The sequence below is a fragment of the Sinohyriopsis cumingii genome, unplaced genomic scaffold (assembly GCF_028554795.1).
Source record: "Sinohyriopsis cumingii isolate HCF-2022 unplaced genomic scaffold, ASM2855479v2 utg001727l, whole genome shotgun sequence".
In the NCBI taxonomy this organism is placed as follows: domain Eukaryota; kingdom Metazoa; phylum Mollusca; class Bivalvia; order Unionida; family Unionidae; genus Sinohyriopsis; species Sinohyriopsis cumingii.
Window position 1 is genome coordinate 76,280 of NW_028316040.1, and position 22,230 is coordinate 98,509.

Genomic DNA, 22,230 nt, shown 5'->3' on the forward strand with positions numbered 1-22,230 from the left:
CAATTTTAACAGAATTAATCAAAATTAAAACAAGGAATGAAAAAGCCACAACAAAATGAAAAATGCATGAATCATTTACACAGCACTATTGTGACAGTCATGACTAATATAGGGGGAGATAATTCCAATTTTGACCTACTAGCCCAGCTAGGATGCAGATATATATATATATATATATATATATATATATATATATATATATATATATATATATATATATACACACATATATATATACATATATATATATATATAGGATGGAAAGTACTTCCAAATAAATGGTGGTAATATTGTTTGCAAGATAAAAGGTCAATGGTGAAGATTTTAAATTCTTTATCAAATATACAAAACAAAAGATAAAACTAAACTATATGAATGGTGAGCAATCTGCTCACTTAAATATACCCCTGACTCAAGTGCAACTCACCCCATCTCATGATGGAGAGCTCTCAAATAAGGTATACAACTCTTTTGAAAATACAGTAAAATAATTAGTTAAAAGTACAACTGTAACATTTTTGGTGATAAGCAATGCTATGTACTAAATATAATTGGCTAAAATCTGCATTAGTAACTGAATTCACAATTTTTGTATTATATACTCCATCTAGCTGTATGCAGACAATGGCATTACTTCTAAAAATAATGACATGAACACTAAGATTTGTCATCACATGTGTGTGTGTAATTTGGATTTTTAATGTAGCTTTAACAAGTTTTCAGTCATATCGCTACGATGTCTGCAGTGTGGCAGTTTATAGTGATGTTTAGCACTGAGGCATCATGTTGCAGACATGTAGCATGACGTCCCACCCAGTCACATCATCCCGATACCAGGCCGACCAGTCCTAACACTAACCTCTTAATGCTGAGCACCTAGTGAGACAGCTGTCAGTGCCATTTTTATGTCTTTGGTACGACTCAGTCAGGGTCTAAACCTGCGACCTCCCACATTTGAGACAGATGCTCTAACCACTAGGCCACCAGAGTGGTTGACTGTAATATGTATAAAGTTTTATAGTGATCCACAAAAACTGCAAGCAAGTTACGTTTACAAGATCTTGTCTTACTATGTATTCAGCTGCAGGACATAAAAGGTGATATTTGCCCATGAAAACATTCATCAAGGTCATCAAAATCACTTTGTTTGCTGTGTTACATCATGTGTATATAGTGAGGCCAAACAAACATTGCGCTTTATTTCTATTTCAAAATAAAAAGACAAGCTTAGATCCATATACTAATTAAAGACTATATATATATATATATATATATATATATATATATATATATATATATATATATATATATATATATAACTACACAGACTACAAATGCTTGATTGGTTCTGTAATCTTTATCTTTAGTTAGACATTCAATAACTGTCTGTATGGGTTTTTGCTCTTTTAATTTCATGTCAAGTTTGTAAAGTTTAATTCATCTAAGGGTGCACTCTACAAATATTATAAACTTCTGACAGGTGAGAGTAAGGTGAAGCTGTCTGCATTTTTGCAACATGCACAATGGACAGAATGTTGGCATGCCTCTATGTTATTTTCATGTACTGTAGCTGAAATGTCTTTGGATACTGTGCTTGTGGAATCTGTTCATAATCTAAGCACACAGCTTACCAAAATCGCTGCTTCCATGTTCTCAAAAAGGAAGCCTGAATTAGTCTAAAAGTACACTATCTTTAGCAGTTATTAACAGGAAAAACAATTTACTGAACGTTTTAATGAAACTCAATTTATTCATTCACACCTGTGATATTAGAGTAAGTGGTTAGTGATAACTGTTGCATTTGCATGATTGCTATTACTTCATGACAGTATATTGGGCTAAGTATTTATCATCCAATTAAAACACTTCAAGAAAAGAAATCTGGTACGATTATAGCAGTGCCTTTAATGATCCTGTTCTGGTGTGTTTATGATTCTCATGACCATATCCACCCAGTCAATGAAAAACACTTTATTAACAAGTGTCTGTTTCTTCCATGAAAAGATTAAATGACAGTAATGAGTCTTTAATTTTTTAACTTATTACAATGATAACAATCTGTGATAATGCAAAGCAATGAAACAATGAAATGTAATTTTCACTTTAGTAAAAAGTAGCTGTCAAATAAGATGATTTAAATGTAAAAAAACGAGTTTAGTGAACTATCTTCACAAGGAAAATTAAGAGAAGGAAATTTCACTTGAAGGTTGGAAATGCAACATAAGGCGGCAACTGAGTATGAGGTAACTATTCTCTAAACAGACATAACCTAGACTCCCTCACACATGGCAGCAAAAAATGTCAACTATGACACAACTAAAAGTCAAAGAAATGTTCAGTCAGCTTGGGTTGATAATTATCTATGGCTTGAATCATTCACTCTGAAGGAAAGATGTTTTGCAGTTATTGCAAACAATATTCCAAACTCGCACAAGTTTGAATACCAGCCAGTGTATGTGTCTATGGAACTGACAAATTCATGATTTAATCAAGCCCCATCTCATCAGAGTTTTTAACCTCATAGAGCAACACTGGTTAGGCATGACACTGCCAGCATGTGCATGATGACTCCACTAGGAAAGGCAATCTGAAAACTAGATGAGAATGAAATGAAAATTAAATAAAAATATGAGTTCTCTTTCAAACAGTCTACACACAAGCCCAATATTTCTTGACAAGGAACACTGGTGTATATGTGTGCGTGTGTGTGTGTGATTAGGATTTTTAATGTAGCTTTAAAAGTTTTTCAGTCATATTGCTACGATGTCTGCAGTGTGGCAGTTTAGTGATGTCTAGCACAGGGGCATCATGCCGAAGACATGTAGCATGATGTCCCACCCAGTCACATTATCCTGACAACAGGCTGACCAGTCCTAACACTAACCTCTTAATGCTGAGCGTCAAGCGGGGCAGCTGTTAGTACCATTTTTGTAAGTCTTTGGTATGACACTGCCAGGGTTCGAACCCACGACCTCTCACTTCCAAGGCAGACACTCTAACCACTAAGCCACCGGAGCAGTCTGAATACTGCTGTGTATACTCAAGGAGAAGTACAGTCTTAATCTTTGTGCTAATTATAAGAACAGACTCGGGGGTACGAGACTTTGTTCTGTCAATGATCTTGTTCATTCCTGCTAATGGAAGTAATGATGCTATGTTGTATATTCTTTTATTTTTAACATGAATTAAACTTGTCTAACCTAGGCAAGAGTTTTTGAAAGATTGGGACAAGTGAAAATGAAGTGGGACAAGTGAATTTTCTGGGCAAGTGGTTGAAAAAAATATCTGATCAACCCTGCTGTTCATTCAGATGACATTTATCATTAGTTTGCTAAGTACTGTCCATATTATGTCTTAGTTTTCCATCATTACTTCTTACTGATGGTTTATCGTCATCAGTTCTGACTTCTCTTGTAAGAGAACCCCAGCTGAGTCATATCAAAGACTTCTAATAATGGTACTAATAGCTGCCTCGCTAGGCACTCAGCATTAATAGGTTAGTGTTAGGACTAGTCGGCCTGGTGTCAGGATAATGTGACTAGGTGGGACATCATGCTACATCTCTGTGGCATGATGCCCCAGTGCTAGACATCACTTTAAACTGCAACATTGCAGATTTCATAGTGATATGACTGGAAAATTGTTAAAGCTACATTAAAAATCTAAATCACACATCACTCTCCTGCAAGACATATAATGGCTATTTCTAGCATCCTTGATTCCCTGTTCAGTTAACACTGCAACTTCCTGCCAATTTCACTTCTATACCAACCATAATTAGCCAAGTCACAATTCTGCTGTTGTTGTTGTTCTAGGGTTTAATGCCATTTTCAGCACAAGATAGGCTATACATGGCGGCCAGTATAACTGGTGGAGGAAGAACCCTGGAAAACCCAGGGAAGAACCACTGACCCACAAGAAGCTATTGGCAGGCTTTCCCATGTACCCATGCTAGCTGAGCCTTGGACTCTAACCCATGCAGACAGAGGTGAGATGGCAGTAATCCAGAACAGCGAGCGCTTTAGACCACTCAGACACTCTGGACCACCCACAATCCTGCTGTCTATTTTCATTTCCATGTAAGAACATCTCATCATAGGTCCCACTAATTATTTTTCATTGTCAACAGTTCAATAAATTTACAAAATTGATGTCTTGCTATGTGATCTCACTTCATTGTTAATATAAAGAGACTAATACAATGACAGAATTCTGGCATGCTTGCATCTATGTTGATAAAGTAACAGCCCATAAAAGGATACTGTAAACTGCTGTCTGTATATGAACATTCAGTGGAAACTCAGAGCAGTAAACAACTTTTATATGTGACACAAGATCTTTTTGGAGTGCATCAGTAAATATAGCAATTTAGAAATGAAAAGTCCTGATAAATTACGAAGGCTAGAGTCACTGTTAAATATTAACTTTATGGTTAAAAGGTTGGGAAAGTGTGTAGAAAATTTTCATAGACTAGTTTTACAATGATTCATCTTAAGTATAAGTATAACCCCATCTGGGGATATAGAAGTAAGCAAATGAAGAACGTTTATCAAAACCTTAATTCCAATATACTATGACTGACCTTGATCCTGAGGTCAAAAAATGGGCAAACAAAAGGATTTCTGAATGAATAGCCTTTCCTTCATTACAGTTCATTCAAAGCATGAACAAAATTGATCAATGGATTTAGGAAATAAATGCAAATAAAAAACCAGCATCAAAACCTTAATGCAAATCTTCTACAACTCTGACCTTGACCTCTTGGTCTAAAGGGCAAAGAATGTGTTGCAGAATGAGTTGTCTTTGCTTTATAATTATTCATCCCAAGTATGAGTAGAATCCATTAAGTGATTTAAGACATACAAGCAATGAAAAACTCTGCTGAAACCCTGATGAAAAACTGACCTTGACCCTAAGATCAAAAGTGCATGAACAAGCATTTAAAAGAATTAATTTCCTAGCTTAAAACCCCTCTACCCTGAATCCCCCATTAAAGTTTCAATCACAAATTTAATTTTTCACAACAAAATGAACCCCAAAGATCTAACTGATCCTAGTTGTTACGTTGGCCAACAATCTGACATTGGAACTTACAATAAGGCTCATGTCCCATCTTTGACATTATACCGTATAAACTCGTGTATAAGCTGAATAATTTTGGAAACAAATAAAGGCCTGGTAGAAGTGGGGTCGGTTTATCCATGGGCCAATGTCTGAACTTGACAACTTTTAGGTCTTTTTGTTGACTACTGTAATGGCTCTAAATCTTGGGACATGAAACAATATTTTCTTCCGTGTCCTAAGACATAGGCATGTAAAAAAAAAGAATAACGTTCGGTGACCCAACAATTATCAAACTGCTTAATAGTACTGTGATTGATCTTCTTATTACTTTGCATATGCATAATTTCTGATTTCTCCAACATGAAGGTAAAAACAGACTTCATAATTCGTGGGCCAGTTGAGTTAACCAGGGAGACCATGCTGAACTATAATTTACAGTACTTACACAGTGCAAAGCGTGTATAGCATCACTTCAATCCTTACTTATTCCCATGCACATTAGAGGCAGATTTTGCTTTATTCATTGTTTCAACCAAATTGCATTCTTCCAGATAAAATTTCAGCTAGTCCTTAATAGCTGTTTCATTTACGTTGAATCACATGCTCACAGTTACTCATTTTCAATGATATAAGTGATCCTACAATAATATTTTTAAAAAGGCACGCATGTTTTATTGTACAAACCATCATAATTTACATGTTCATTAAGTGTGGTAATAATAAAGGCTAAAATTCTCATATAGTTCAACTAAGATCATCATCAATCAATTTTAATTTTGTGTTTTAGCTGAACAAACATCATAACTTTCCACATAATGGAAAGCTTGATGTTTCGGCATCTCCTATGTTGATAGTTAGCAAATTTCTTTCGTTTTGCAACAGATGTACAGGCCAGTTAATCATCAAAACCCTGAAACTAGCTTGTGATAAGTGGGAATTTTGACCGGTAACTATGTCAAGTACATTGATGTGTAATTGCCTTTTATTCCTTAATATCAGCACGATTACCATAGTTTTGTAAAATGGGTCAAAGGCATACCTATGAACTTTTCAAAAGCCAAGTAGGGAGACTGAATAAAAGAAAATAGAGATTGGGATCTAAAATTGGATGTTTTTCAAGGCATTTTAAAGCCTTGTTTTCACTAAATATTGATCGATCTTCCTAGTCCAATTTGTGTGAAATTTGCAAAAAGACTCCATTTTTCCATGTGACCTGCCCTATTTTCCCTATTTTCATATTCTGGTCAGCTGTGGTCAAACTGCACAATAGCTATAGATTAGTCTTAAATAAGCAAGAAAGCCAGCACGATTAATTAAAAGCTAATCTTTATCAATGCAACTATTTTGTGAAAAGGATTGGCCCTCTGCCGTAATTCAAAGAAACCACGTTCTATACTCTTGTGTGTTAGGCAAGCACCATCAACTGATTGGCAAATAAAGGATTCCCAATTTTGTTGAACTAAAGGTACTAAATATTAGGCAGTCTCATGGTATGTTTTTTTCCCTTGTTGTATATCCTACCTTATTCCCTTATTGTGAACTTGTAAAGCATTTAGTACTGTTTACTATAAAACATGTATTCTCAGTTAGTTTTTTAAGGACACATTTGCTGCTTGGTATGTATTTTCATTCCTTCTTTTAATTTCACGATGGTAATTATCATTGGTATATATGGTATAAAAATGCCAGGTGTTCACTTGTGTAAGTTTCTTTTGTAGACAATTTTATTGTTGTGGTTAACTTCTTTGTTCTGTTTTTTTTTAAATATATTTTTGTTTTCTTGTAGAAGTAAATAAATCATTAATTTAAGTGAATAATGTTTAAACTTAATATTCTATTCTGTGAAGAAGCGAATTCTATCTTGTAAAGTAATTATTTCGTCACAACAATAATTCACAGATGATAAAACAAAACATGTAGGACTTTTCTTGCTTAGAAGAAATGAAAATCGAAGACATAATGTAATAATCGGGAGTACTCTGCAAAAATCAGAAGATATGAAATTGGGAAGTAGGCGTGAAGTGACCCCCAAAATCGGGAGGTTTTTTTCCTCCCAGCGTGAAAGTCGACAGGTATGGTGTAAGGTCGCTTACATCAAAGCAAACTACAACTCAGCTTTTATGGTATTAGCATTGAACCGTATTGTTTTTGTTCATTGTGTTGTCATACTAGGATTACATTTTAATGAGTAAGTTGTTTACAATTTCAAAACATAGTAAATTCATAATTACCGGTGCACTGATATAAAATGTCCAATGCAATAATACATAAACAAAGAATAATCAAGTCAAAAGGTACAGGTAATGTTACAGCAACTCGCAAATGCTAAATTCTTGTCATCGTTCGATCAAATTATACACAAATCTAAATTAGGCAGAAACAACAAGAAAACAGAAAACAGAAAATTAAATATTACTTTTCAAACAAGTTTATACCATTTCTTTTTAATAATCATGTAAGGTAAGAAAAAAACTTGTGATGAGCCAAATGCCAGTAAAATGTTAAATGCATGTGAGAATGTTGTTTTAAAAATATGGTACTAAATAAAATGCATACAATCACCTAGTTTGATTATTCTGCTGTTAACAGTGCTTGAGACTGAACCCAAGTCACAAAACCAGGAAATGTGTCAGTGACCTAATTTTGCAATGAGAGTATAGTACTCATTAATATGCATCCCTCACACAAGTTCCATGATTCTAGGTATAACACAAAAATATATAGTGTGCAAATAAAAACGAGCTTAAATGTAGAAACTTAACCTCTGCCAACAAAAGGAAATTTAGGTCAGATCAATCTTTTTTTGTTTTAAGGGTGTGGTATTAATGGAGATGCACAGAATCATGTATCTTAAAACACAAAATATAACCAGAGTCAGTAAAGCATGAAATATGGGTCACAGAACCTACTTTTGAGATGTGCCATGGTTGATGTACATTATTTCTTGCTCTTTTAAAAATTACTTCACTCAAAGTCATCAAAACATCTATTCAGCTTTTTGAGCAAACAGCTGGGTTTTGATATTAATCAAAACAGATATCAGGCTGACAACTCAGGGTATAACAAAAAAGTTATTGCAATGTGCAACCCAAAATGCTTAATGAATTTTCAATTAGGGTCCATTTAAGTGGAGTACTGGTGTAAACTGAACATACCTGTAGGTCTCATTACTGGCTTCAATCTCTGCAACAATCCTGATGACCTGAGCTGCTGGATCAAAGCTTTTGGAAACCTTCTGTAACAGAGCTGTTGTAGTGCTGAATTTGAACAACCCAAGTGCACGCTTCCGCAGTCCATGAAGCAGACAGGCTTCTACTGCACCTGTAACACAGAAATGCAAATATTATACATGTGTAAAGCACAGTGAAAAGTGTAGATCAAAATCCAACAGTGTATCAAATAATGACTGATGTTGGTCTACAGTATTTGCCAATAGGCTGTGGATAATATACATGAAAGCATGTGAGGATAACGATGGATAATTTTAGTTATTACATTAAACACACATGACTGTGCTGCTGATCTCTATCCTATCCTATTTAATAATAAAAGACAAATAAAAAACAGGTGTCTTGCTACTTTCAATTTGGCTCTCCTTTTTTGTCAATGATGTCAATTTTGGATAGTGTGAAAATCAAGCCAACTTGATGTTGGGTACAGTCCATTAGATGCATATTTGTCCAAACTCCTCTAAATAGTCAATTTTTAGCATCAAATGTAAAACAGCAACTAGTAGAATTGTAAAACATTTGCTCAGGTAAACAGGACTTACCAACAATTTGCTCAGGTCAATATACTTCCCCCTCATGCCAACCTACCCCATGTAGACGAGTAAAAATGCAACTAAAATTTCTGTGAAATCTCAGTGAAATTTCACTGAAATATCCTCATTTCCCCAAAATTTCTTAAAATATCATTGAGATTTTGTGACTGAGATTTCACTGAAATTTCATTGAAAAAATATCACTGAGCAACAGTGCTTCAATGATTCTTTCTATATTGTCTTATGTTTCCTTTTCTATTAGCTTTTTTAATATATATTTTTGGTCACCTAAATGTAAAACCGACATCAGTGCTCTTAATGTGCAAATGTAAGAGAAATTCCTTTAGCAGTGCCAATACAAAAGTATTTTCTCTACATTATAACACTAACTGCGTATCAAGCATGACAATGACGCAAAAAGTTTGAATAAGGGTTTGAAAAATGGGTGGACATGAGAATGGATTAAAAGCAAAGTTGATGGGACCATAATAAGACAATCTGAGAGAAAACTGAACACCAGGACTAGCATTTTGCAATATCTGCCATGAAGAATTGCACTATCAGCAACTCTACTGTAGTGTACAACAGATTAAATGAGAAGGAACTGAAACAGATTTGGAAGTTACACACTTGCAAACTGATTCCCTTCCAGATTTAAGGAGGGATATCATATAAATCACTGGTGGGAAAGTGATGATATGGTTGCCATGTTTCTCAAAGATGGTCATAACTTTGCAGAGTTCTTTTCATGGTCTACAATCATGCAGAAACATCATTCAATGACATGAATGATGTAAGGTTTAGTTAATTTCAGCAAAATCTTCTAGTTGCATAAGAATTCTGAGGAAAATCAGTGCAATTACATCATAATAAATGTTCGCCATGGCTGCTTATGGATTGAGGGCTCATTCAACTTCAAGCAATCACAACATCAACAGTTTGTAGATTCAAAAGTCCATTCTATAATTTCTATATACAAGGTATGTTATAACAGGAGTATAATTTTGTGTCACTTATACTGAAATATTAATGTAGCTAATAAAGTTCAATATAATTGGTATCCATTATTTCATTTGTGTTATGTATATTCGATTTAATTATATCGGATTTAATATATATTTATTTCAATTTAATTGTTTGTCAGTTTTAAATTTTATTTATTTTTCATTACATGCTATTGTAATGTAAATTTATTCACTGGAGATGATACTTCTTCCAGAAAATAGTTTGACCATGACTGTTCGTTTTGTAAACACCAGGTGTTGATCTAGTTCCTGACCTTGATTAAAAATTAGTAGCAACCACATAAAAAAGTTCTATTTTTATTTTAAAATGATTGGTTGTAGTCGAGGTCATGATTGGACTACAATGTAAACAATTTAGTTTTTTTCTTTGAGTAAAATGATTGTTTTTATCAGGGCCACACTGGGTGTATGTGATCTTTAACAAGTACATAATTTTGATGAGGTTCTGGAACACGATCACATGACCCCCTTTTTGCATTTCAGAATACAATATAACCTTTGTTTTGGCGAGATATTCTCAGTAGTAGTTGGGCTCTTACACTGAAAGTTGTATGTTGTGCTGTTTGGAGTTATTTCAAATTACTTGGATTCAAAAAGGATTAATTCTTTTTTCCTTGAAAATACATGTGCTCATGTGAAAATTTTTAAATAAAGACAGCTCTTATAAAAAATTTATTCAGATTTCCAAAACCGGAATGATATTTCTTGTTTCTACAAGTAACTGTAGACTTCAACACTAAAGATTACAGCATACATCATCGTCTTTTATTATTAGGACTCCTAACATTTTATTCGTGGATTATTCTTGGATTATTTTTGGATTTTCATATTTAAATAATTTTTCCAGGGAAATAAATGATTTTGTTTTTCAAAGCTAGTTGTTTTCACTCTTTCTTGTGTTACTCTTTATTCAAGCCTAAACATGTAACATAAGATTTGAAACTCTAATTGAAATGTCAGTGAAAAATTACTGAAATTTCAGTAAAATAGTCCACTGTAACTCTGACATTTCACTACCTCAAACTTCAATGGTAGTTGAATGAAATTTCAGTGAAACTTTTGATCAAACATTAAGTGAAATTTTGGCAAAAACTCACCAAAATTTAGTGAAATCATTGGTCAACATTTTTATGAAATCTCAACAAAATGTCAATGAAATTTTAGTGAGATCTCACCAAAGATTTTATTGAATGTTTTAGTCAAAAATTTCAAGGAAATCTCAGCAAACTTTGAGTGAAATTTTAGTAAGATCTCACAAAAATTTCACTGAAACTGCCTTGAATGTTCAGTTACATTTTCACTAAGGTATGGCATAAGAAGTCCACAACTCTTCTGAAAACAATTTTAGCAAAATGAATGGTCAACATGCATATATTCTGATGATGCGCATTAAGTATCACAGCAATCCATTAACTAGAGGCCCAAGAGGACCTGATATCATTCACCTTGCTTACTGTACTTAAAAGTTAATAATTCACCTTTTCACTAACAGTGAAGATTACCTGTCTTGAGAGACTGTACATTATGCAAAAAAATAATGGTCTCTCATGACAGGTCATATCATCATATAAATAAACCAGTGCATTGAGACTAGTCTCTTAAGATAGATAGTCTCTCATAGCAGTGGTCTTTCAAGACAGGTTTTAATTTATTGTAAAACCAAAACCTAAATTAAAACCTATGTAATATCTCATAAACTTTATAGCGTGTTGATTTGATCAATTTAGCTACATCTTCTTTATTAAGATGAAATCATAGTCAATATGCATAGTCTCTAGCTCATAATTGAAGTCATCTTGAGGACATAAGCCTAATTACCAAGTCTGACGAGGACATAATCCTAATTACCAAGTCTGACGAGGACATAATCCTAATTACCAAGTCTGACAAGGACATAACCCTAATTACCAAGTCTGATGATGACATAATCCTAATTACCAAGTCTGACGAGGACATAATCCTAATTACCAAGTCTGACGAGGACATAATCCTAATTACCAAGTCTGATGAGGACATAATCCTAATTACCAAGTCTGACAGAAACTGGAAGAGAAAGATAGTCTCTATATCTAGGGTGGTAACCAATTCAGCCAGTCATATACAAAGTGTCTCATTGAGATGTGCATATCTTACTTATAACAGAACCTGTTTACAACGATGATAGTACAAGCTTATATACCAAGGGGAAGCAAAATCCAAATGGAATTCGGTCTCCAGCATGGTAAGTAGATTTGCCAATAAAGATACAAACAAGATTACCCATTAATAGTCATAGATATTGCTCACAATCAAACTCAAAATATGATCATAAGCATATTTCCTAGTGTTGACAATGCAGCCAGTTAAATGCAAGGTCACAAAATAAGCATGAATTTCACTCATGATTACCAAGTCTGATAAAATTTAGATCTAAATATTCTCTCTAGAGTAGTTACAAATGAAGTTAATCACATGCAAAATTGCCTTGGTTAATATGCTTGGACCCTGTGCATTATCAAACTCATGTAAAATCAGAAACAAAACATGACCTTCAGAGTGGTAACAAAATCTGAAGTGAAATTACCTCATTTACATGTGTGGAGCTCCCTTGTGGTCAAAATGGCAACATTGTCCAAAATCTTGCCGATATAAGAACTTACTCAAAGTTGAATCAAAATTGGATAGAAAATATGATTTCCAGATTAACATGCATGGAGATCTGACAGGTGCTGACAGTTATAATTAGCATAGTTAATCCCATACATTTTAGACAAAAAGATCTGGATACTGTTGAATTGCCAACCTGTGCATATTTGCATCTGGGGTAACTCCGCTTACACTGTTCAAGATTGAGACATGAAACTTAAGTATATGACCTGGGTGAAGGGGTAGAAGTTCTGCACAATACTTTTTAAATGCAGTTTGGTACATGGGAGTCATTTCACATAAAACTGCAATTACTCTATATTCATTACTCTTATGTATCTCATCCTTGGAGTGTACATGTATATTCACTGACTCAAGTTGATCAGCATATACAAATATGGATGGCTGCATGTCACATGAAACACATTTTGGATTTCTAGAACTCTGACCTGCTTCTGTGTGCCTTGAAAGACAGTGTAGACTGCTCTGGTTGCCTAAGTGGTTAGAGCATCCACCCCAGATGCAGGAGATCGTGGGTTCGAACACAAGAAAAGTCATATCAGAGACTTATAAAAATGGTACCTACAGCTGCCTTACCGGGCGCTCAGCATTAAGAGGTTAGTGTTAGAACTGGTAGGCCTGGTGTCAGGAAAATGTGACTGGATGGGACATCATGCTACATGTTTGTGGCATGATGTCCCAGTGCTAGACCACTATAAACTGCCACACTGCAGACACTGTAGCAATATGACTGAAAACTTGTTAAAGCTACTTTAAAAATCCAAACATACACACACATACACTCACAAAGAGGAAGACTGAATTTTATTTTACAAATATCCCTTTGAAAACATATCAAATAGCTAGAGAAATCTGAAGAAATCCTAGCATTTTTATAAACAGTGGTTTGAAGCTTTTAACATTTGTTTCATGGTATTAGACCAGAATCCACTTTTTTCTGCCTTCTAGACACACCATGCTTTTAAACAATAAGAAACTTCAGGCTGTCAGACTGGTTTAAAAAATAAGTTCAATAAGATTTGATTGAATAATGAAGTAATATTGCCAGTCAACTAAATAAAACAGCATGACCTGTTTAAAAAAAACTTAATAAAATCATTTAAAATGAAAGAGAGTCCCTGAAAGGAACTGACTGAAAAGAATTTCCTGGAATTCAAGATGAGACAACTCTGATATTCTTCAGATTTTAAATTAGCTGCTATGGCGGACAAATTAGAAATCTAATTGACATCGTTTTCATTTAGGACCAACCAGACATTACAAGTCCTTCATTCAGGACCAACCTGGCATCATAAGAAGTCTTTCATTGTATATTCATGTTGATAGGACACTACAAGTTTTTCAAGATGGCTGCTTTTTTAATTTATACATTAACTTCACTGCATCCATTGGACATTTTTCCCTATTATACTGCACATGAATTTATCATGCAACACAGTGAACCTATTTTTGTAAGTTAAATTAACCATCTCTCATACTTTAAAAAAAAGACTTGATCATATTTTGTGCAGAGTAAGTGCCTTTTATCTTCATTTGATATCAGTATAGAATTATGACTGAGTAATGGTGGCTAAAGCAAATGAGATTATTCTGAGTAAAGATTTGATCCTTGCATCTCTTCCTTGGGTAATTTTAATTTTGAGACACTCTATATATATATATATATATATATATATATATATATATATATATATATATATATATATATATATATATATATAGATATATATATAGATATATATATATATAGATATATATATATATATATATATAGATATATATATATATATATATATATATATATATATATATATATATATATATATATATATATATATATATATATACATGTTACAGTGAACTTCTCATTTGGCATCTTTCCATGTCAGTATAATGGCTTCAATAGGATAATGTTTCATATTATGCAAATGCAAACCCACACAAAATAAAATCTGCCCACATCTATAAACCACAGGGTGATGGCATGATTGATTATGCAAAGAAAATAGCACATATTTAGTGTATATACTGGCTTACAAGTCGAGTCCAACCGCAAACTGCACACACTGTCACATAATGCACCAAGAGATCTGGGTCTACATATTTTGTCAGAAGTAATCAGTAGGACAACAAGGGCTGGCACATCTAGGTCTAAGTTGTTTGCAGCTGGACTTGCCAATCAGCCAATATATAGATTTCTCCATACAGATCTATATCTGTAGATTTATCCATACAAATTAAATTTTCATCATTGTTATGAAAAAATCATTATAAACAATGATCTAAATCTAGTTGCCCACCAGACTGTAACTGTGAAAGACTTCCTTGTTCAAAGCTTAAATTAGTTATCCTTGGCTGCCTGGCAATGGATTTCTCTGTACGTACATGCAGATCACTAAAAAGTTGTTGAGTGTCTCACAGAAGACTAAATAAATCTGTATTAAACTACCTTCTTTAGACAAATAATTTTTATTATTATAAATATTCTTCTTATTGTAACTGGGCAGGGCAGCATCTGAACAAAACAAAAAAAAATTCATTATTCTCAATCACAACCTACATATTCATTATTCTGAATTATCTGAAAATAGGCTGAATCAATCAATCTTTCAATTAACCAATCTATGGCGAGATATACTAATTTAGAGGATATTCTTTATTTGATTGTACTTCAACAGTAACAATTTTACATGAAAAAACCCATTATTATTCATCCATGTCTGTCATTCATCCCTGTGAAACACAGGAGGTAAATATCACATGTTTATCAATTACAAACAAGGTCAAACCAGTCTGATAATTATTTCTCATCAAAGTTAGACTGGTTCCCAGCATGTACACGGGAAATGTGTTCAGACCTCTAATAGTGGACCTAATGGGAAATATTGATTGGTCTCTTGTGGTGTGATACAGTGTATCTTATTGATTCTCCTACAACTAGGACATTCTTGGAAGGAAATGTGCCTCAAATGCAGTAGTCAATAATGTGCCTAGTTATATTTGCATTTGTACAAGCAAAACTGCAGACAAAAAGTCCCTGACCAAAAGTGATAATAAAATGTAGGAAAAAATTTGAAACAGTAAACTGTAATACCAAAAATCTGTAATCAGGTTATCTACATGTGCATACGAACATGCGCACCAAATTTTATTTATATTTGTATATCTTAAGATGTTTTTGTTCTACTGTGCAAAAAATTACACCCAGTTTTTGAGAGAAAAAGTAAAGTAAAAATAATTTGAAAAAAATAATGAAATGGCCAGAAAATCTAATCATGTCATTTACATGAGCATAATTAGGTTAGAGCTAAAAGGAATCTGACAGCCCAATGCCCTGGGACCCACTAAATCTAGACAAGTGCCCCTCTTATATTCTAAGTGATGTGAATAAACATGTACAAGAAAGTGGTTCTTAAACCATGTATTTTATTAACAGGTATCTATATAAGGAAAGTGGTTCTTGGCAATTATAAGTGTCAATGTATATGATGAATGTCCTTAGTTTTAGTTTTCATCTCACACAAGACAAAGACCATATATTCATCATATCATCCTATTTTGTGTTTTACTTAATTCAAAATACTAACTCATATTATATATATATATATATATATACACACACACACACACACACACATACACACACATGTGCAAGATTGGAAATTATAACTTTGGAACTGATCTCTTGGAAAATCTGAGATCTAACTTGATAGCAGACATATTTCTTTAAAATCAGTACTTTTCTTCTTAAAAATGTTTTATGTGATTGAAACAGGATTCCCAAGTATTTAGCAACAATCTGGTGAAAACTGATGAAATATATATAGTGCCTATACACCTATTATGTACCACTATACCTATTCAGTACTTGTTTTGGCAAACTCTTGCTTTGCTACCTGATGATGCAAAGATTTAGACATATCCTTTCTTGGTTCAGCAAGCCCTTGTCTGGCTACCTGATGAGGTGTAGAAATACATCCAGACCTACTTGACTGGTCAAGGCCCTTGTCTAATGATGCAAAACATCTATCCTTATCTGACAAGCAAGCTCTTGTCTAGCCAGTCAATAATGTAAAGATTTATATCTATCTTATCCATACTTGATTGGGAAAGCTCTTGTCTGACTACTTCATGATGCAAAGATATATATTCAGACCTACTTGAATAATCAAGGCCCTGTCTTATGATGTGGACTCATAACTCAGTCAAAATTGTGACACAACAAGTTGAAAACTGAAACTGTTTGATTGACAGGTATCCTTAATACTCACAACTGTAATGAATTCAATTTTAATTCATTAAATCCTTCAAAGGTTACTGAAATAAAAACTTGTAATGCATGGGCAAATTTTTCAATCAAGCAGGGGCAATAACTCAAATCTGCCGATAAAAGATGAAAATCAAACTTGACGTAGGCAGTCTAGATATTATGCCCAATACCAATATAGTTTCAATCCATAAAATTCATTAAATTCAAGATATACAATATGAACATTTAGACAGACAGACAGACAGACATGTGCAATACAGAATATGGACTGGATATGTGTAGAAAAGTTACTTACCACAGAGTGATGTAATACTGCTGGATATGGACTGGATATATTAGAAAAGTTACTTACCACAGAGTGATGTAATACTGCTGCTCTCTTCATGGACAAATTTGCGGGTGACAGCTTCTTCCATAATTTGTTTCACCTTAAAAATACCAAAAGGAGATCCCATAATTATTACTGGCTCAGACAATTCAATGGAAGTTATGTTGACTGAAGATGTTTAAGTGTCAAAGATACCATATGTGTCAAAGATATGTACCCCCCCCCTCCAAAATAAAATATGATATTCAAAATGAACAAATTCATATCTCCTCATGCCAGTGTTGCACTTTTTATCAAGACTAGCATTTGTTTATTCCCTCTGCCCCACCCCCCTCATTTCTGGTTGTAATAAAAGTGGTCATTAATATGCATGACCACTTTTATTACAAGAAAAAATGGGGGGGGGGGGGGCAGAGGGAATAAACAAATGCTAGTTTACTGTATAGTACTATAAAAAATGCATTACCTGCAGATTTAACAATCAGGATTATGAATGCTATATAATCAATGAAAATGAATCATTGCTGTGCAAGAACAATAATTATGATCTGTTAGCTATAGCTTTCTGAAATATAACTTTATATTTATCTATTTGGTAGCTTTCCTGATGCAAAGCAGCATCAAAGAATAAGCAATGTTGGGGACAAAAAATGTGTGGCCATGACACTACTATGTTGTCTCCTAAAATGACACTATGACAAAGCCAATTTAGTAGCTTTCCCCCTAAAAAAGAAACAAACTCTCAATCTGTAAAATATTTAATAAAGTAAAAGAAACAAGATAAAAATGTGAACAGAAAATTACAGTCTAAATGACTCTGTTTAACTCATTCTGCCCCAGAGGTTTTTGTCATTTTCACCTGAAATGCGCGTAGGAAAGACATTTGGGGGGCTATTTCTGAATACATCGCAATACATCAGCTTTCAACAGATTTTCCATGAGACTAATGCCTAGTTCTATTAGAAACATCATTTTCCATTGGTTATTTTGCTTGCGCATGAGCAGAAGGGTAAAAGTTGGAGTTCTTTTTCTTCTTTGCTCAATGGACCCATCATTTTCATATAGAGACCGCTCTTTATTCCAAATGCCCACCTTATCCAAGTTTTTACAAAGGTTCACCTGTCTGTGTGCAGTTCAGACCAGTCTGCCTTAGATCTGAGGCCAAAAGGTCTAAAATCCAGACACAAAATCGCATTCCGACCATGAGCGCATTTTGGGTGAAGAAAAAAAAACATGTCCAAGAAATGAGGTTTTTCCCTCTGTATTTTGTAGTGCAACTACAACTTCTAGATTATATGGTATCATTATAGAGCTATATCTGTCTGCTTTTTTGTAATACCACCCACGTTGGTGTCTCTTAAATGACCTTGATGCTGCAGAGCTCGGAAATAGGGTACATCCTCATCACGCCTACAGGTGGGATTGGGGCTGAATGAGTTAAGGATCTAGTAAAAGAATGAACTAAAGAAGTGGTCTCAGAGGAAAATGGAGGAGGCAGAACAGAAATGGTAACAGCATAAGAGGTACCATGGGGATCACAGGTATATTTTTTTATCTAGCATTATGAGCTAAGGAACCATGTTCTTTTGCAAGCAATTCATCTGTGTATACACCATACAGAGTCACTTATAAGCCAAGTCCAACTGCAAACTGCAAAGAAGCAGATCTGTCACTGAATATTGTGCTGGCAGATCTGGATCTATACAGTTTTTTTATGAATAATCAGTAACACAAAATATACAGACCCTGATATGCCAGTGCATTATGTGACTCAGGAGTGTATGTTGTTTGCAGTTGGACTCGATCTATATGCAAGTATCGATGGTACATGTACACAGTGTGAAACTGATTCCACTGCCAACAGAACCAAGGCAGTTTCTGATAGAAGGATCAATAACCAAATAACCAGGTTAATGTTTATACAGAGCTTGTTGATCTACTACTGTATTTACATGTCCTCCCACACAATGACGTCAAAACAATACAACCTCTCCTTTAAATCAGTGCAAAAACCATTATGCCACAAAAGTAATTCTATCCAGTTAGAAAATCATTCAACATGTAGTGCATTATGGGTAAAAAAAATAATCAAAGGGTACCTTATTTATAAAAAGAAAATTACTGAGCACCTATGTTTACTTACATGATATGACATGTTTTTGAAATAAGGTCTTGTCATCTAATCCAGTGGTTAGAAGTATGAAGACCCCTTTCTTAACTTCAAAACATTTCATGGACACCCTACATGCTGATAATTGAGATAATTCATACTCCTGGAATAACCCCTGGGGTCAGTGGCCCACTGGTTGGGAACCACTGACCTAATTAATTTACACTGCAAGACATTTCCATTTCATGATATTCATGCCATTAACAATGAAGGAAGTAATCAAGATATTGAAATCTTATATAACTCAGAGGGAGCTATTGGCTGACACTCCCTTTCAAATCAGAATAAAATACTTGATGAAATATTGGTGAAATACCATCCCCTGAGTGAAAAGAAAAATGGTACATATCAGGGGTTTTTCTTGTCTAAAAGAAAATAACAACTGCAAATGACTTTCCTAGAATGCAGGGTTGGGGTGGAGGGGTGGTAAAATATAATTAGGCAGTATTTACCTATAGCTACTGCAAAGCTTTAACTTGCTAGTGTCAAAAAAATCTTGTGATTTGATGTGAATAACATCCTTCTAGAGTGGAGAATTGTCACTAAATGTGCACCTTGCACGATTATGCACAGAGTAGTCCTCTTTTTCGTAGATGACATTATGCTAGGACATCAGAGCGAGCTGGAAGGGCATTCGGCAATAGCAACAGGTAAGTATTGCAGAATTAATGTTGTTCTACACCCTGCCCAAAACAACTATATTTTAATAGCAGCAATAACATACCCATCACTATTACGCAGTATAAAGTTTTGAGATAGGCTGCTAGGTTGGTGTACTCACTATTTGTGGGAGAACTTCACTTCATAAATTATAAGTGCCCCTTTGGGTCACATGTGCTGCATCTATGGGCCAAAGAAACAAATGTAATTTGTTGTGCTAATGAGTGGAGGTAGAAAGAGGAGAAGGTAGCATGGGATCGCAAAAATAATGCCTTTATGACATTCCTTAAGGAAAAATAGTTCAGATATGCCCATGAGGCAATGACGACTCATACATCATAGACTTTTAGTTCATAAAAGAGGTCTCTTTTAGCAAGTGACTGATAAATTATTTTGATTGTGGTGACAATCTACCATGAAATCGAGGAGGCTTAGCCCATCTTCATCATCTCCAGCACAGATATGACTGAGACCTGGAATCTATTAGGTGATGGAACTAGTGAAGGTAACTGATTTTGGCTAAAAATCCAAGTTGACAAAGGAGGGAAAGAAAATTGCAATTGCCATTAAACCAGAGACAGTGAATGTTAACAGACAATGCATGAATCTCACTGCATCTTCTCAGTCGCAAAAGAAAGAAAAAAGTCTTAAGTGAGACATGCTGAACGATGGGAAGCAAAGTCAATGGTTCATTATGGGGTTTTTGTTAAGGACCATAAAACATGTGAAAGAGACTGCAAGACAGGTATCTGATGCTCAATATACTTTAAGGTCTGATTCTGAAGCAATTAAAAGACAACTGCTGAGCCTTGAAAGAATTTAAGCATTTTGGAAATAGCAGCTCTTAATAGCTGATACTGAACATCTTTTGTTCTTGAAAAACAAACAAGAGGAAATCAGCAATGTAAGTTACAGAAGGACCGTCAGAGCTAGATCACTGTCTCCAACAGCCCCAATCACAGAAGATTCTCCACCTGGCATCGTAGACCTTGGATGTCCAAGCTCTACTGGCCTGAATGATACAACTGTCAACCAGGCATGAAAACTTGTTCTGGTGGATAAATCACCTGAGACGAGCCAAGAATGAAGGTGGATAATGCGTGGGTTGTTGTGCATGAGGATGTGCTTGTGTTGCAACAAAAGATCCCTCCTGTAACATACTGACCTCCACTGATCAACAAGTCTAGAAGATCAATAAATAATGATCACTGGGACCACAGTGTGGCTATGAGAATGATGTGAGTAGTGTAAGTTCTAATTTTTTGTAGAACTTGGCATAGTAATTGCAATAGTGGGAAACAGACAATCCCACATGAGGTTGAATCCACTGCCCATGCTTTTTGGTCTGGGACTGGACAGACATAAAAGGGAAGTATGTTGTTGAGTCTGGTCACAAACAAATCCACCCGAAGCTTACCCTATAATGTGGAATGGTGACGAGTCCATTCTGTGAGGAAGTTTTTTGTTACTGGAATGTGGCCAACTCAAAGGGTGCCAAGTGGAGGAGGTTCCAGACCTCCATGCAAAGAGAAGGGCCATGTGTACCTCCTTGATGCCAGCTTGATGTTTTGACGTCTCCTATGTTGATAGTCAGCAAATTTGTCTTTCGTTTTGAGACAACAGTACATGCCATTTAATCATTAAAACCCTGAAACTGGCCTGTGTAAAGAGGGAATTTTGACCGGCAACTATACCACTTTCTATACTACTGTGTGTTATGCAAGCACCAGCAATTGATTGGCAACAAAATAAAGGATTCCCAATTTTGTTAAAGTGAAGGTATGTAAATTGGCAGCCTCATGGTACCGTACATGTGGCAACTATTTTCCCCTTTTTGTATATCTGACCTTATTCCCTTACTGTCAACTCGTAAAGCATTTAGTAGTGTTTACTTAAAACATGTATTACGAATGTGTTTATTTAGGCATTATTTGCTGCGTGGTATGTATTCTCATTCCTTCTTTTAAATTAATGATGGTAATTAACATTGGTATATACAGTAAAAAAATTACAGGTGTTCACTCGTGTTAAGTTTCATTCGTAGTGATCGTATTCTTGTGGTTCATATTTTTTGTTCTGGTGTATTTTTTACTTCTGTATTGTTGAGCATGCAAAAAGCAAAAATGGACCGTGTCTTATTGACAATTTTCCACTCTGGGCAGATTTATTCATGATAAACAGACAAGGTTTTTCACCATGAAGAAAGTAATAGATATGTAATGACAATAGGTAAGATAGTGATACTATTAAAAAGTATCTGAAAATGCTGAAGTCAGCTTCTTGTCAATTAATAATTAGTTTTTA

The 22,230-nt window shown here is 34.6% G+C and overlaps 1 protein-coding gene across 4 annotated transcripts in view; it reads right to left on the reverse strand.

Moving 5' to 3' along the window:
• LOC149771684 (small G protein signaling modulator 1-like) overlaps positions 1-22,230 on the reverse strand; it is a 110,859-nt gene that overhangs the window by 75,060 nt on the left and 13,569 nt on the right. For all 4 annotated transcript variants that reach the window (XM_089948229.1, XM_089948231.1, XM_089948230.1 and 1 more), the window contains exons 3-4: positions 17,121-17,196; positions 8,220-8,385 (exon numbers count right to left, since the gene is read on the reverse strand). In XM_089948229.1, the coding sequence (XP_089804355.1) occupies positions 8,220-8,385; positions 17,121-17,196 (242 nt within the window). The remainder of the gene's footprint in view (positions 1-8,219; positions 8,386-17,120; positions 17,197-22,230) is intronic.